Source organism: Columba livia, chromosome 2, assembly GCF_036013475.1.
Source record: "Columba livia isolate bColLiv1 breed racing homer chromosome 2, bColLiv1.pat.W.v2, whole genome shotgun sequence".
NCBI lineage: Eukaryota > Metazoa > Chordata > Aves > Columbiformes > Columbidae > Columba > Columba livia.
The window spans coordinates 97,221,093-97,236,566 of record NC_088603.1 but is presented as its reverse complement, the minus strand read 5'-3'; the positions used below and the strand labels follow the sequence as shown (position 1 = coordinate 97,236,566).

General features: G+C 41.5%; 1 protein-coding gene across 4 annotated transcripts in view; it reads left to right on the top strand.

Annotated features, from left to right (window-relative positions):
* The window catches only part of ANKS6 (ankyrin repeat and sterile alpha motif domain containing 6), a 42,864-nt gene that overhangs the window by 7,950 nt on the left and 19,440 nt on the right, over positions 1-15,474 (top strand). For 2 of the 4 annotated variants that reach the window (XM_065052919.1, XM_065052918.1), the window contains exons 4-7: positions 4,075-4,574; positions 7,811-7,855; positions 11,294-11,498; positions 14,533-14,639. In XM_065052919.1, the coding sequence (XP_064908991.1) occupies positions 4,163-4,574; positions 7,811-7,855; positions 11,294-11,498; positions 14,533-14,639 (769 nt within the window). In that variant the 5' untranslated portion in view covers positions 4,075-4,162. Of the gene's footprint in view, positions 1-498; positions 1,001-1,204; positions 1,272-4,074; positions 4,575-7,810; positions 7,856-11,293; positions 11,499-14,532; positions 14,640-15,474 lie in introns of those variants that run through there. The other 2 variants (XM_065052916.1, XM_065052920.1) reach the window with 2 other exon arrangements.

Genomic DNA, 15,474 nt, shown 5'->3' with positions numbered 1-15,474 from the left:
AACTTAATCTATAAATCTTTTAAACACGTCCAGGGATGGTGACTCCACCACTTCCATGGGCAGCCCGTTCCAATACCTGACAACCCATTGCATGGACAATTTTTTCCTAATATCCAGTCTGAACCTCCCGTGGAACAACTTGAGGCCATTTCCTCTCATCCTATCACTTGCTACTCAGGAGAAGAGACCAACCATGCTACAGCCTCCTTTCAGGTAGTTGCAGACAGCAATCAGGTCTCCCCTCAGCCTCCTTTTCTCCAGGCTAAACAGCCCCAGTTCCCTCAGCTGCTCCTCATCAGACTTGTGCTCCAGGCCCCTCACCAGCTTCGCTGTTGTTCTGCATCAGTAATGGCAGTAGGAATGTGTGGAAAAAGGCTACAGCCCGGATGCGAGGGGACGACACCTAGGGAAGGGGCATGGTGCGCGGTGACACCGTCGGGACTGCCAGCGGGGGGTGGCCGGACGATAGAAGCCGCGAAGGCTCCCTGCCGGCTCTGAGGGCGGCGTGCGGTCCAGGCCCCCGCCTTCCGAGAGCGGCCGGGGCGCTGCGGCCGCCCTCCTCCCGCCGGCGGAGTCCCCTCCTCCCCGCCGCCGGCGGGGGCGGTGGTGGGCTGCCGAGCGGCTCGGGCTTGCCGGCGCTGCCCATGGGGGAGTGCGGGGTTCCCCCCCAAGTCCAGCTCTTCCTCCGCGCCTGCGAGCAGGGCGACTGCGAGACCGCCCGGCGCCTCTTAGGCCTGCCCGGCGCCGCTACCACCGACCCGGCGGCCGCCTCCTCCTGCGGTACCGAGGAGGCGGCGGCCGCAGCGGAGCCCCGCGGGGAAGCGACCGCCCCACCGTCCCCCAGCGTCCCCGTGGACTGCACGGACGAGGCCGGCAACACGGGGCTGCAGTTCGCCGCGGCGGGAGGCCACGAGCAGCTGGTGCGGTTTCTGCTGCGGAAGGGGGCCTCGGTACAGAGCAGGAACCATTACGGATGGAGCCCCCTCATGCAAGCGGCCAGGTACGGGGTGTCTCCGGCCGCCGTCCCGCCCCACCGCGAAGCACCGGCCTAGTCAGCGGCGGGGCGACTGCCGCGCCGGTGGCAGCCCCAGGGCGGGGAAGGGCACAGGTTCAGCATTCCTCCCCTCCCCGCCCCGGGGCTGGCGCTTGGGCCCTTAGCCCTCGTAAACGCTGCTTCCCAGGCCGGGGGAGGGCGCCCCGGAGCGCTGGGGGTGGCTCCAGGCGGGTCAGCGTGGGTGAGGGCGAGAGGCGCCATGTTGTAGGCCCGCAGGGTGAGCCGAGTGATCGCCTCTTCTCTGGGGCATGGGTGGGGAGGGATTGTCGAGTTTATGTGTTCAAGTGTTACCCCGGGGCATTAGGTTTTATCTTTCTGTATTAAGGGTGTGGTGGTTGAAGTTGTGCATGCTGTTTCTTGGGTAAAGCCAGTGCGGAATCCCAGTCAGAAGTAGCCTGAACACAAACCCACTGTTTTCCTCTTTCCTTCTGTGGAAATAAGATACTTGCACACTCTTACTTAATTTCTGTGGGGGATTTTGTTGTTGTGTTTTTCTGGTATGCATTACCCACCTGTTGAAAACTCACTGTTGATGCAAAACACACAGAAGTAAACAGAAATAATTCCTTTTACTTGGCTTTTTCCATATTTTCCTGAATGGCTTGGTGAAGGACATGGGAAATCATTGCTGAGGTTTTTAATGACGAAACCGGATTGTTTTCTGCATCAACGACGCCGTGCTTCGTGTAACCCGCTGCTGGGTTGTGGGAGGTTCCTGCGTTCCTGATGCTCATGTTTGCGCTTATCTTTATGTATACAGATACCTTATGGCTTTACAGACGTGTTTTGCAAGGTTACAGGGCAGTGTTTTCCTGTAGTAATTGAATGTTTAATTGAGAAGATAATTTTTTTTTTTTTGCGATTGTTTTTTTCTTGCCTCGTAACAGATTAAAATACTAACAAGAAAAGAGTCTGTTTCAAAGTCAACATTTCTCTTTTCAATTAAAACCCATAGAAAGTTCCCAAAGAATGAGTCACACAGCTGGTTTCCCAGTAAGAGCAAGGAGACAAGGTTGAAAAAAATTGTTATTTTATAAAGGTTAAAAAAAAAGGAAAAAAGTTGCAGAAACATTCTTAGATTTTATTTTTTCTTTCTCCTTAATGGAAACCATACATTTACTCTCCAAAAACAGTAAACTCATATCACTACAACCCTATTACTGTTTCAGAGAAATTACTTGCTGCCATTTGGAAAGTACTGCAGATACCACTGAAACCTGTGGAGAAAGCTTGAAGTGGAAGAGTGTGTTTCTTTTTTTCTTTTTAATGGATAACCAAAAAGGAAACCTAGTGTTTGTACAAATGCAAGTTCCAAACTATGTACATGTTTAGTTTTCTGGCTGTGGTTAGCCCTGTTGACATTGGACAGGAGATAATATATATACATAAAATTACTCGTGTACAGTGCTTGCAGGCTTCACTGAGGTGATGCAGTGAAGACTACCAGGATAGACCTAGGGATTAGACAGGTCCCAGAGTCGTTCTTCTGTGACTGTGTTCTTTTTGAAATGAAACTAGGAAGTTTTGGTCTCATGTCTGCTGTTAGTGATTACCAGCATTCTTCAGGATATCCTCAACAAGCATTTGCTTTGCTGCAGTGTACAAAGGCTGCCTTCAGGATCAAAGTTTGTGTTAAACACTGCACAAGCATGAAGTAATGCATGATATCCACAACAGCACAAAGTACTCATCTTGTCAATGCATTATGTTTATTAAAATGTGGGATTCCTCTCCTGAGGAACAGTAATGGGTTTCCATTTTCTTACGGTTAGGTAGCTGGTTGGGTGCGTGGCTTGCATGGTTGTCTTTTGCATACTGACAAACTACCAGAGCCTCTGGTAGTCAAGTGGTATTGAAACTGTGTTACTGATGAAACTAGTGTAAGAGTTCAGTACTCTGTTCAAGTTCTTTTAGATATTCCACACAAGAAGGGTTTAATGCTTTAATACCAAGTGTCCCTATTGGAAGATATTTGATGTTACACAGGATTTTGATTGAGCCTAGTGAGACAGCAATCTACTGAAAAATCACAACACAAGGCTATCATAGGAATGGTAACACAGAGTTGAACCACAAGACAAACAGTGTGCAGGTTACTAGTCCCTGGATGCTCACCATCACGATACTGGATGTCCCCAGTTGCCAGGAAGGAGTATGTGGCCCCTTCCTCTCTTCTGAATTATTTCTGTTGGTTGCTCAGTTTTGGTGCTCTCTGTTGGGCTGTGCTGGTCTGACTGACTCGGGAAGATACTACTTTCTCTTGATTGTTTTAGGGAAGGCTGTTCACGTAGCCAGTTGTCCCACTCTGCTGAGAGAGCTGTTTCTTGAAAGAAAAAGAGGCCACCCTCTGGTCTTCTTTGTGCTGAGAGAAGTTCAGCTTTCTTTACAACAGCTGTGGCCACGTGCTACATTCTTCCCTGAGCTTGATGGGCACATCTTTGAACCTTCTTCCATTGTGGGGCTTTGTTAATGGTTCATAATTGGAAAGCAAGGGATGGTGCAAAGACAAAGGATTGGCTATGTAGTTCATAAAACAGTTTGTTTTTTTTTTCCTTTAGCATTGACTCTGTAATTTGTACTCATTCAGTAGTAACAAGGGTACTTAATTAAGATCTCTGCCAACAAAATGGCTTTGATTCGTCAATGTGATACAGGCCTGGAAATAAGAAGATGAAAGTGACTTTGTGGTTTATGGAAGTTACATATTGATTTCATGCAGTTGAAAATGAGGGTAGCATGTCGCTGCTGTGGCCAGAACGTCCTCTTAAATTGGTGCCTGGTTTATGAGTAGGATCACTGGTACAAATGGAATGGTTTAGTTTACAGTCCTTAGCTGTTGGTTGCTCCCCTCCAGTAAGGTAACCAGTGTCACATTCAGCGGTGTGTGCACAATGCTACATAGTGTATTAGTCAGTAGGCAAATTTGGTAACAGTTTTCTATGTTCAGAGTATGCTGGTTTTTGTTGAAAAGTCTCTGCCATCCAGGGTGTTAATTCTCCTCGTTATCTCTTTCTCTCAAGGTTTGGACATCTAAGCGTGGCTCACATCTTGCTGGAGAACGGCGCTGATCTCAATGCACAGAATAAGTTAGGAGCCAGTGTCCTCACAATGGCCTCCAGAGGTGGCCATGTCAGCATGGTGAAATTGTTGCTGGAATCTGGAGCTTTTGTAGACAATTATGACCATTTTAGCACAAGCGTACTTAACAGCAGCAGAGATGACCTTCCCGATATCACTCCACTAATGGCAGCCGCTCAGCATGGACATGAGGCAGTGGTACATCTGTTGTTAGACTGGGGAGCTGATTGTAATTACACTGTGAAGACTATGGGCTGGAGCCCTTTAATGCTGGCAGCTGTTAGTGGGAAGGTGAGCTTGGCACAACAGCTCATGGAGAAGGGTGCCAATCCTGATCACTTGAACGTACTACATAAAACACCTTTTGAAATCTCTGTTGGCTTCAAACACAAAGACATGAAGGACTACCTGGAATCTCTCACAACGATCAGACCCCACGCAGGTATGGAGTGTTAGTTATTTGTTTCTCTGTCTTGAAGTTTTGATTGCATGTTTAGAAATTGAAGGGATATTTTGTGTGTACATCACGTTCTTTTTTAATTTGTAACTAGGCTCCCTTGTAAATGTTTAGAGTGGGTACACCTACCTTGGGTGAGGCAGGAATGCCCAGCTTCAGCATGTTTCCTCCATGTTAGCATGACGAGATTCCTGTCCTGCAATAAAACTCTTGTGAAACATTTTAGAATGTTTTAATGTTTTAAATGTTATCTGCATTTCAAACACATGATCCAGATGCTCATTTAGGAAGAAAATTATGAAGGCTTACTTAAAACAGCTCTAAAGAGTGGACAGAAAAAACAGAATTAGGATATCAAAGAAAGGATATTGCAGACTCAAAACCTAATAGGTATCAAATCTAGGCCTTGTAAGGGGGGACTGAAGAAGTTCAATTTGTCTAGTTCCATGGGGAAGTGGGTAAGAGGGGTGACTAATAAAGCGTCCACGTTAAGGACAGGAAATCAAATACTGGAGGGCCTTTTTATATGTCAGCCAAAGGACAAAAAAACCCACAACTGTGAGTATAAGGTTAGAAGAACTTGAATGGGAAATAAGACACTGTTTTGTGGTGAAGCTTCAACCTGGAGTGACTTAGTAGAGGTGTGCAGTGGTGCTGGGAGTCACATACAAGGCCTGTGACATGCAGAAGACCAGACGATGTTAACCTAAAGGTTTCTTGTAGCACACTCTGAATATATTAAACGTCTTTAAAGTCCTTTGGTAGTGGACTGTGTTTTCTAAGAAAACCAAGTATTAATGTGGATGAATAGTAAGTGAGCATGTCCCTTTCTTTTGTTCCTTTCAGGAGAGGGGAATACTTAATTAACTTCAGGACTTCATAAAATTTACAGGCAACCTCCTTCTTTCCTTGAAATGTGAATATGCCTGTTTGTGTGTGTACACACCAAAAGGGACACATGCCATGCTTGTGTATATGCAAAACTAGATTAAAATAACATTATTTCAATGCAAATCTCAGTTAAAATGAAGTTAAGAAATGCTGTTTTTATGGTTTTTAATTTTGCTCTGTAACAAATTATTATGTACACTGAGACAAGAGAACGGGTAAAGAAACTTTTTGTGACCATGTAATTAAAGAATGTGTGGTGGTTATGTAGCTGTAGCCATGAGCCTAGAGGGACACAAGAAATCCAGGATTTTGTAGGTTGTATCTTGTATTAGGGCATCTGAAGGCTTAGGAAGGTGTGAGCGAACTTAGACTGCAACATTTTCCCTTCAGTTTTAACTAGTATATCCAATACCATCCGCTCAACCAAAAGTACAGAATAGTGTATATTGTGTGTCTTTACCAGTAAGTTTCCAATTTTTTTAATTACTAAACAAACTCACATTCTGTTGACAGTATTTTGTGTGTAATTTCCCAAGATTTTTGTCTTTATTGAAGATAAAGGTTAAACCTACTTGCTGTCACCTGTTAGTTTGAAATGTTAATGAATTTAGGTCTAAAATTTCTTACTTATTGCAGATGTCTCTCCAAGATATCTTTCCAAATTAGCTTTTCTCTCTAGCTGGTTCTATAAAATAATGTTATTAATGTCTTACTTTAGGTTTGTTAAAAATATTGTGGATTTTCTTCCCTTTACTTCTCCAGAGATTTGTTTATGCTAACAGAAATGCGTTAAATCTGTTCCTGAAATCACACAGTTTAGTTGGTGCATTGTGTTGGATATTTGAGTGCAAATAAGTAATTTCAGAGGTTGAGACTTTGTTCTGTATATGGCTGTTTGGGGACACTTTTCAAGGTGTTTGTGCTTTATGATTCAAACCAGTGTTGGGAGGTGCTTAACAGGAAGGTTTGGAAGAGCCGAACTGGGATTTTTCAGCTTTGGAGTGCTTGCTAAGAAATCTAAGGATGTGACTAGCTCTAGAACGAACCTTTTCCAGATGCTACCACCCATCCAGTCCTTCTCAGGGCTGTTTTCAGTAACAAATTCAAAACTACCTGAAGTGGCCTGGGTATTGCCTGTGTTCTGTCCCTGTCCTTGCTTCAGCTCACTCAGATGACAGTCCTTCCTTCTGGAATTTCCTTGTTCTCTGCTACCTGAGGCTGCGTCTCTTCTAGGCCTTTCACGCCCCAAGTACGGAGTCTGGTCCTTTCTTAAACTAGCCTTTTGAAATCTGTTTTCCCATTGTGAGCTCAGTTGCTTCTATAATATCAGCGGCTGAACCAGGAGAAAATGTAGGACCCACAGCTCTATTTGCCAGTCTTGAAATAACAGTTTCTCATGGTTTGGGAGGGCTTTCCAGCAATAGTTTTTGTTTAGCATTTTCAAATTACTTCCTTTGGAGCCAAGCTATGAACATTAATATTTTCTGTATTATCATGAAAACGACAGAATTGGGCTCAGGAAATCTCTTACCATCTCCTTTTTTTCCTTAAAATCTTTTTTAGCCCATTGGTTCTGTAGTGTCGGTAATGCTTTGGATGACGGGGAGGGTTTCCGGTGTGAGTGGCAGGTGCAAGATATGTCACTATTTTTTCCTCATCTTACATAGTGTCAGCAGTTTCAAAGCACTTTGAAGGCATGTCAAAGGAAAGATCCTTCACCAAAAATGCTAGAATTTGTAATAATTACAGTTCTTATTATAAGAATGATGATCTGGGAGCTGAAGGATATTTATTAATAGCAAGCTGTGTAGTTAAATCATCACTATTATTTTTGTGACCTTCAGAAATTAAGTTGGCAATACTGAAGAGGAAATAAAAATGGGACATCTTGTAAAACTCCTTTTGAGTTGCCTTTCAAAATGATCCAGTTCTCTGTGAGTGTTTGCTGTTACACAGAGGATTACATGAGACCACAGAACCATACTGTGATTCTTTGATTGATCTTTTAGTCTTCCAGGCAGGAAACATGTAAGTTTCCAGATAGAATTTCCTGATAGAGAATGGAAGCTGAAAGGCAAAAGCCTGTACCGATGCTGTGTTACAGTTTGTAGCTGTAACTCTGCACAGGCAACTAACTGTACAGGTGAGTTATTCTTCCCAAAGGGAATACAAAGGTAATCAGTGCTTTCTGTGTTCTTAATAAAGGTATGTCCAAACATGTGTTTTATAGTACCTTTATGTAAATTTTTAATAGTTTTTGCTATAGAAATGTTACTAGAAATTCTTACTTTTTAGAAGATTGCTAATAGTAATATCTGTATTTCTTCCAGATACAGAAAAAAGGCAACCTGATGTGTTCCATGCTTTGAAATTGGGTGAGTACTGATGAGACTCTTCTACCATGTCTGGTTCTTGTAACTTGTTGTGCCTTTCATGTCAAAATGGTGTGATTTAGTAGTTCCAGTTATTCCATGACCATGCTACCTTTAATATGATTTTTTTTTTTTCCTTCCTGAAAAACTTATAGTTATGACAACAAAAGTGCTAATTGGTGCAGAGTATATACTGGCCTCTACCCCATATGAACATTGTAATTGCGTTTTACAGTTGCTTCAAGAAAATAATAAGTGTCTCAGATCTTGCCTGTTCTTTCATGAGCACACAACTAGTAAAACTGTTCCATGGCAAACATGAAAGAGCCAGTGCCATCCTGTTGATTTAAATTTGGTCCAGGCTCTGGTGAGTTGCAGCCGGGGCAGATGGCAAGCTGCTTTTTGGTTACTAGTTTTCCTGTGTCTTCCAGCACAGGAAAAAGTGCTGAAATGATGGATCGGGCTTCAGGCTCACTGATGGCTTTGTCATGGGAAACAGGACTATTCACTTTTTGCTGAGGCTTCTGGTAATGTCACAGGTCAGAAAACTCTGCGCTGTTTGCAATTTCTTTGACAGGTTGGAGAGATTCAGTACTTGAACCTTATCTGATTACTGCTCTTGAAATTGGTGTTTTACCATTTACATATATATTTTCAGCTACATTTAGCCTATTGCCAGCAGTCCTAGCTATATAGACAGTCAGAAAAAAATAGTCACTAAGTAGTAAAGTTCCTGATGGATCTATTTATTTTTTTTTTTCAAATATTGGAATCTGTCATTCTCATGTGAGTTTAAATATTCCATCCAGTGAAGTTGTGAGAGGTATTCCATGAGATCTAAGAGGTTTGTTTCTTCTCTAGTCAGCCTGCCCTTAGTTGGGACTAAGATGCCCCAGACAATGAGGAGACATTGGTAATACAGCCTTGTGCATGCATTGGACCTAATAATCGTTACTGGGGCTGTGCCTTCTGTGGCATAGAAAATCTGGTCATAATGCACTGAAAGTTGCCTTTAACCCCCCACTCCGACTGTGATACATGCATAGAGAATACGTAAACTTTAGGGTTGAGCACAACTACCTCTCATTTCAGCTTTTATGTCCAGGTGCCCACTCCTGACTGTAACATAATGATAAAGCCTTTGGTGTGGTTCACCTTCTTACTTTCAACAGGGAGCTGCAACCTGCAGAGAGCTCCAAGTTAGCAACTTTCACAGTTTCTGATGGATTTTTAGGTTTTTTTTTTTTACGATTTGTAAATGAGTGATTTTTGTGAAGGAAAATACCATTTTTTCTCAACATCCATCCAAATGGATTTCAGCAATGCATCTGAAAATCAACAATGCATCTGAAAATCAACATTCATTCCAAGTTTTACTGTTCTTCCAAGTTTTACTGTTACAACATTCCTATTGAAGAGTTAGAGGTGTGTTTTAAATGATCAAGCCTGGCCTTAGTCTTCAGATCCCATCCTGGTTTTGGTGCAGCAGTTTAACAGTTGGTTTTTAACTAACCATCATAAGTCACCATCTCAGGAACTTTATGGTTTTTCAGGATGCCAGAGCTGGAAATGAGCAGACATAGTAGAGGAGAAAGAGGTGATAGGTAGCAGTATGGGGAGCTCTCTCTTAAATGTCAGCTCTTCACATAAAAGCTACCAAAACCTCTTTCTAGGAAGGCTTTGAATCTGTTAGAGTTTAGAGAGTTCAGCTGCTCTTCTTATATCCCTGCGACTTTTAGTTTGAAATTTATAAATGTTAGTTCTGGATCAGAAGGAGTCTTGAGGGGAAGCCAGATAAATGCTGGTAAACATACTGATTTTTTTTTTTTTTTTTTTTTTTTTTTTTTTTTTTTTTGAAATACTTGGCTATGGATGGCAGCACTGTTAAAAAACCCAAATCACTAGGTTAAGAGGTGTCCAGGCCAAAGTCAATTCTGGAGTCTCCAGGGTTCCAGGGTTTCAGTTTAACAAACTCTGTGATGCGGGTCTGTGTTTAAAAAACACCTTCCATCTTTTACTAAACTGGGACTTAAAAAAAGTAGTTCCATGCTTTTGTGTCTTTCCCGTTCCAAGAAATTAGCTGCGTGGCGCGGATGGGTGGTAGTTTCAGTGAGTGTGTTCAAGTGCCTGCAGGGATTGTCTGGGATTCTGGCTGGCTTTCCAAGGAAAATGTTCATGCTTGTGACTGAGTGGAAGGCAGCCCATGTCACGAAGCAGTTTGACATCTGAAGTTTTTTTTAAAGATGAGATTTTTTTCAATTTGCATGGCAGTTGATGATTTGCTTCTTCTTGCCTTTGTTTCTATGGTGGTACATATTCAGTCACACAGGTGTTTTTTCCTCTTAGTTTCTTCCCTGCTTTTGCCTACCATATGTCATGAAAAAAGTAAGAGAGTTGAGTGAACTTTCTGCTTACGATGACCCTGACTATGTAATACATTTTTAAAAAGTGCTTGTTCCTACCTTTATTAAAATTTAGAAAACAAACAAAAAACAAACCACAGCCTAGTTAAAATACATGTTTGTATTTTTTTTTGTAACTTTGACAAGAACTCAGTGACTACCAGCCTCTTTATGTGGAAATTTGAATTTTAGGTTCACTTTTAGAGAACTAGAAAGATGACAGGAATAATGCATGACTTTTGAGTAAAGAGTGGGGAAGTTTTGCACTGAAGATTTAGTTTGAATATTGGAGACAGATTGAAAAAGAAAAAAACAACCTTTCTGAATATAAGAAAATTCATCACCGGAATAGATTAATTAACCTTGGGAGGCTGTGGAATTGTAACAGTAGAGGTTTTTAGAATCAGTGAACCATCTTTGTAAGAGGAACTTATGGGTCAGTGTGACATAGGGCATTTATCTGCCTAAGGCAAGGAATGGCCTCCACCACCTTTCAGAGTGCCTTTGTATCCACTCTCTTTGGTTCTAAAATTGTTGCTTTCTGTGATATCAGCCTATGGAAATGGAACAGGGATCTTCAGCCTGCTGAAGGACAAATCGTGTTGTTTCAGCATCATCAGTTTTCCTTGTGTGACATGATCTTATGATAATTTAATATAAATATTCCCCACTCGTGTCTTCACATGTGGGATGCACTGCAGTTTTTACAGACTTTATAGCGTAGTTGTTCATTTCAGAAAATGATTCTTGTTATGGGATTGCACTGTAAGTGTACAGGTAGGGAAAATGAGGGAAAACAGTGCTTCCTGCTTATGCTACAATTCTATGTAGCCTGGGAAGATGTACTAATCAACTAAAAGACCAAAACTCAGCACGGATACTTAGCTTTACTGTTGCTATTGCTCTAGTACGTTAGTTTTTTGTTTGTTTGAATTCCACCAAATGTATACCAATGTCAGCAAATCAAAATACATATTAATTCAGTGGCTAAGAAGTTCTCTGTTGCTCATGTAGATTATGTTTTATCACTGTTTTACAGGAAACTTTCAGCTGGTTAAAGAGATTGTTGATGAAGACCCAAGTCAGGTCAATATTACCAATGTTGATGGTGCGTCTCCATTAATGATTGCAGCTGTGACTGGACAACTGCCCCTTGTTCAGCTCCTTGTTGAGAAAAATGCTGATGTTGACAAACAGGATAATGTTCATGGCTGGACAGCACTCATGCAGGCCACATACCACGGGTAAGATACATGCTTTCTTTGGGTCTAGCAGTAGAGAAGTTTCATTCTTCTTACATTCCAACAGAAAAAAATATTTTTGTTACTGATTCTGGAAGCAGAGGAGTCTTACAAGAAACTGAGAGACTTGTGACCTCAGTTTTCATGACTTGCACTGCCCTCGGCTTTTCAGAGCAGACCTGAGTGCCGTGTGGATTTCAGAATGAGCGACACATTTGGGAACTTGAATCTTGGGCAGCAAGTGCTGGGAACTTAGTGCTCCAGGCAGGCACTAGTTGCTTTGGTGCAGATTTCAGCTTCCATCCTTTGATGGTTTTAGTGATTTGTATGATAATATCACCTCCTGCCAGGATTGTAGCCCTACATAATTTTGTGAAACTTTGAGGCAATCACTCTTTAATGTGCCATATTTTCCAGTCTTAAAACCATTCTTATGTTCCCCTATTCAGCCTTTAGTTTTCATTAAGTTTTCTGAAAGGTGCTCACTAGAGAACTGCTTGTCATTTTCTCTGAACCTATTTTATAAATGCAGATAGGAACATAATCTTGTCAGACCCCAGAAATTGGCCTGGTACTTCATATGTGATCTCTGCCATATACGTGGCATTGTCTGAATACATGATATTTAGTTTAGGAAGGTGGACTTTTCTCCGTTGTTGTAGGTGAGGCCCTCAGGAAGGTGAAGATTAACTTCACATGCTCACATTAATTGTACAAATGCAGATATTCTGCTCCAGCTTTTATTTTTACTCAACCGATCTCATTGGGCTATGAAAGTGAAAGAAAGCGGGGATCAAATTGTCATCGCTTGTGTGAAAATTTTCTGAAGTAGTTCCTGGGACCTACAAAAGATGAGATGCTCTGCTTCCTCACTAATGCAGTACTGCTAGTAGTAATTGGCATTTCACAGAAGTGCCTGAAGGTGCCTTCAGCAGCTACCCCAGTGCACAGCTGGAGTGGAAGCAGTAGCAGAAGGTGATGTGCAGGGTTGCTGGCACATCCCCTTGCTAATACTCAGGCACTTGGATGTGGAAGTACAGAGTGTAACTGAGTGCTGTGTGTGTTCAGATACAGCACTTTCAGTTTCCTGGAGGACTAAGTTAAAAAAATTCCTTTCCCTATTATATCAATCAGTCTTTTTAGTATGAAGGCATATTAACTTTGTTAATAGTTTTCTTTGTAATAGCGATTGGAATACATTTATTAGGACACTTAAGGTTTGAGGTAGAAGAGTTTTAATGGGGCCTTTGGTATTGTTTATGCTTAAGTAAAACAAACTAAAGGACACTAGCTCAGTGGAAAGACCAGAAGGCACGTCCCAGCCCTGAAAAAAAAGACTTGTCTTCTTAGAAGCTTAAACCTGTCCATGAAGGATAAAAGATACCCCTAGTCAGCCAAGATAATGCCAGTGTCATAGGCCCTCTAACATGTCTTTGAAATCCTCCCAGTATTGTCTGGCATCATAGATAAATAGTGATAGCAGGACTGATTCCTGGGACATCTGGCTCAATCAACAAGCAGCAAGAATCCTGCAGAAATAGAGTTGCTTTGCGAAGTTTTATTATGATTCATCATTGGTAGTGTGGGTGTTAGTGATAAGTCAAATTGTGTTGTACCTAAATGCTTGAAGGGTACAAGAACCCTGTGTAAAACCACATTTGAGATGCTCCAATTTTCTACTTTGCATGCTAGCTTTTCTCCTTGGTTGCAACAAGCCAATTGTGAGTTTTCATAACAACTGGAAATCTTTAGCCTCTGCAGAGCCTCAACTTACTCTTTCTCAGGAGCAACAGTGATATGGAGGGTCTCTGATTTGAAGGAGGGAGCAGGCAAGGTCTGTGTGAGCCAGGGGCACTAAAGAATTGTTGTCTCCGTGTGCCCTGAAGGTGCAGGACCTGGCAAGCATGATGGGGGGATGACGCAGTTTTAAGGAAGAGAAGAATAGTAACGGGAAGTATGCAGAGGAGCTGTGGTGACAATAAGCAGAATTTTTATTTGAAGAAAGAAACATTCCTCCTCCATTTTAGGTTGAGTTTATCTGGAGTGAGTTCAGAAGTGAAAGCTTCATCTGTATGATAAGCAGTAATGCTCTGAAATGGAGAGGTTGAGATCTGTTTGTCAGCCGCATTATCAGAGTTTGCAGTCACCTGTTGCTACTTAACAACATTTTTGCTCATGGTGCTCATGCATGTCAGAGTTTGTTTTTATACAAGGTCAGTCTCTGCTCAAGAGGAGTTCTGTATTAAACATATTTTCCCTAGCTTTGTTGTCCGTTCATTTATTTCATAAGCTGAATTACAGCCTTGTTTTTAACTCCTGAGGCCAGTCCTGCTTATTTATTCAGGTGTGTGAGAGGGGAGAGGGACTAATGGGAATGGGGTGGTGAGTTCCTTTTATGCAACTAGCTGTTATGAGCTTTTAGTTGGAAGGTGTTTGTGTTGGTTATTATTTAATGCTGATTGTTTTGCATTTTAAACACTTCAAGGAAGTGATAATGTGCTTTCTCAATTATGTAATTTATGTTTCTAATGAAGTGAAGTACTGTTTGATGTTTATAAATTATCTTCAGCCAATTTGGCTTTTCTATGAGCAGTTTCTTACCTGTTCTGAATATGAAGTTGAGTTGAAATATTAGTGATGGTGTATGACTACTGGACTGACCTTTGTCTTTCCATCTGCTTTTTTGCCCTAGGCATGAATGGCCTTTCATTGGGAAGGTGTTTGGCAACAAATTCCAGAATCCATTCCAAAGGGTCAGCTTAAAGAAACTGTTCAAATCAGTTTTTTTAGGCTGACTCTCTGCGTGTTGATTAGTGTAATTCATAGTAAGTAAACAGTGACTGACAAAGGAATCATGGGAGCTTCTGAATAGCTTGTCAATAGCTTTTAGACATGGTTAGCTATAGAAAAGGTAAAATTCTGATCTCTAATTGAGGAGCAATGGTATAAAAGGATGAAAATGGAGTATTAGGGTTTTCTTTTTTGTTTGATGTTTTGCTTTTTGACATAAGCAATGCCTTTTTTTCTTCCCTTAAAGAAACAAAGACGTTGTGAAGTATTTGTTAAATCAAGAAGCTGATGTCAATCTTCGTGCAAAAAATGGATACACAGCTTTTGACTTGATAATGCTGCTCAATGATCCAGGTATGTTATTTCAAAGAGCACTGAGAAAATGTACAACATAAACATTCCTTCCATTTTAGAAAATGCATTAAAATTGCAAGAAAGTATCCTCTCAGGTCCAGGGTGGACTGGACCAAGAAAGGACACTGTCTGAGAATGGTGAGGTTTGAGTTAATTGGTTAATAGGTTTTTTATGGGATAACAGATTTTGTGCATTCCTCTTACTTTTGTTTGTAAAAATGCTCCTAAATGTGTTGTTTGTGTTAGCAGAGCTAGTTCAGTGGCATTTGTTGAGCGTGGTGGCCCAGGTATTCTGTGTGTCATTAGCACAGAGCTGTCGACTGGAGCTAGAAATTTCCACTCAGTAAACAGCAAGCAGTAAAGGGACAGGACAAAGAGACTGCAGTCAGAACAAAACTAGTGAAGTCCTGGCTGAACCTCTCACTAGGTCTGTGAAGACTGAAAATAAATCGCACTTCAGGGTTCTGGTTGTTTTTATGGGAGTGCATTAGAAAAATACAGCATGTTTTGGGGAGACTTCAATGAAACAAATTTATTTTTTGTTGTAGCTTGTTTAACTTACATAATTTGTTATTTTTAACCTTGCCTGGTACCTGACTGGTTTTATCTGAAGGCAAGAAACACTACTGCTCTTGGAATTAATGTTTGTTTTCTCTGTATTTACTCCTTATGGTGCTTTTGTTCACTAGTGGATACCTTTTCTTTGTCAAAAGTAGATCACCAATAGTATGAAATTTTAGAAAATAAATACAGTGAATTATTTTATCTTACAACTAACTTATACGATAGTTTGTCTTGTTACCTGTCAATATATATATATATGTATGTATATATA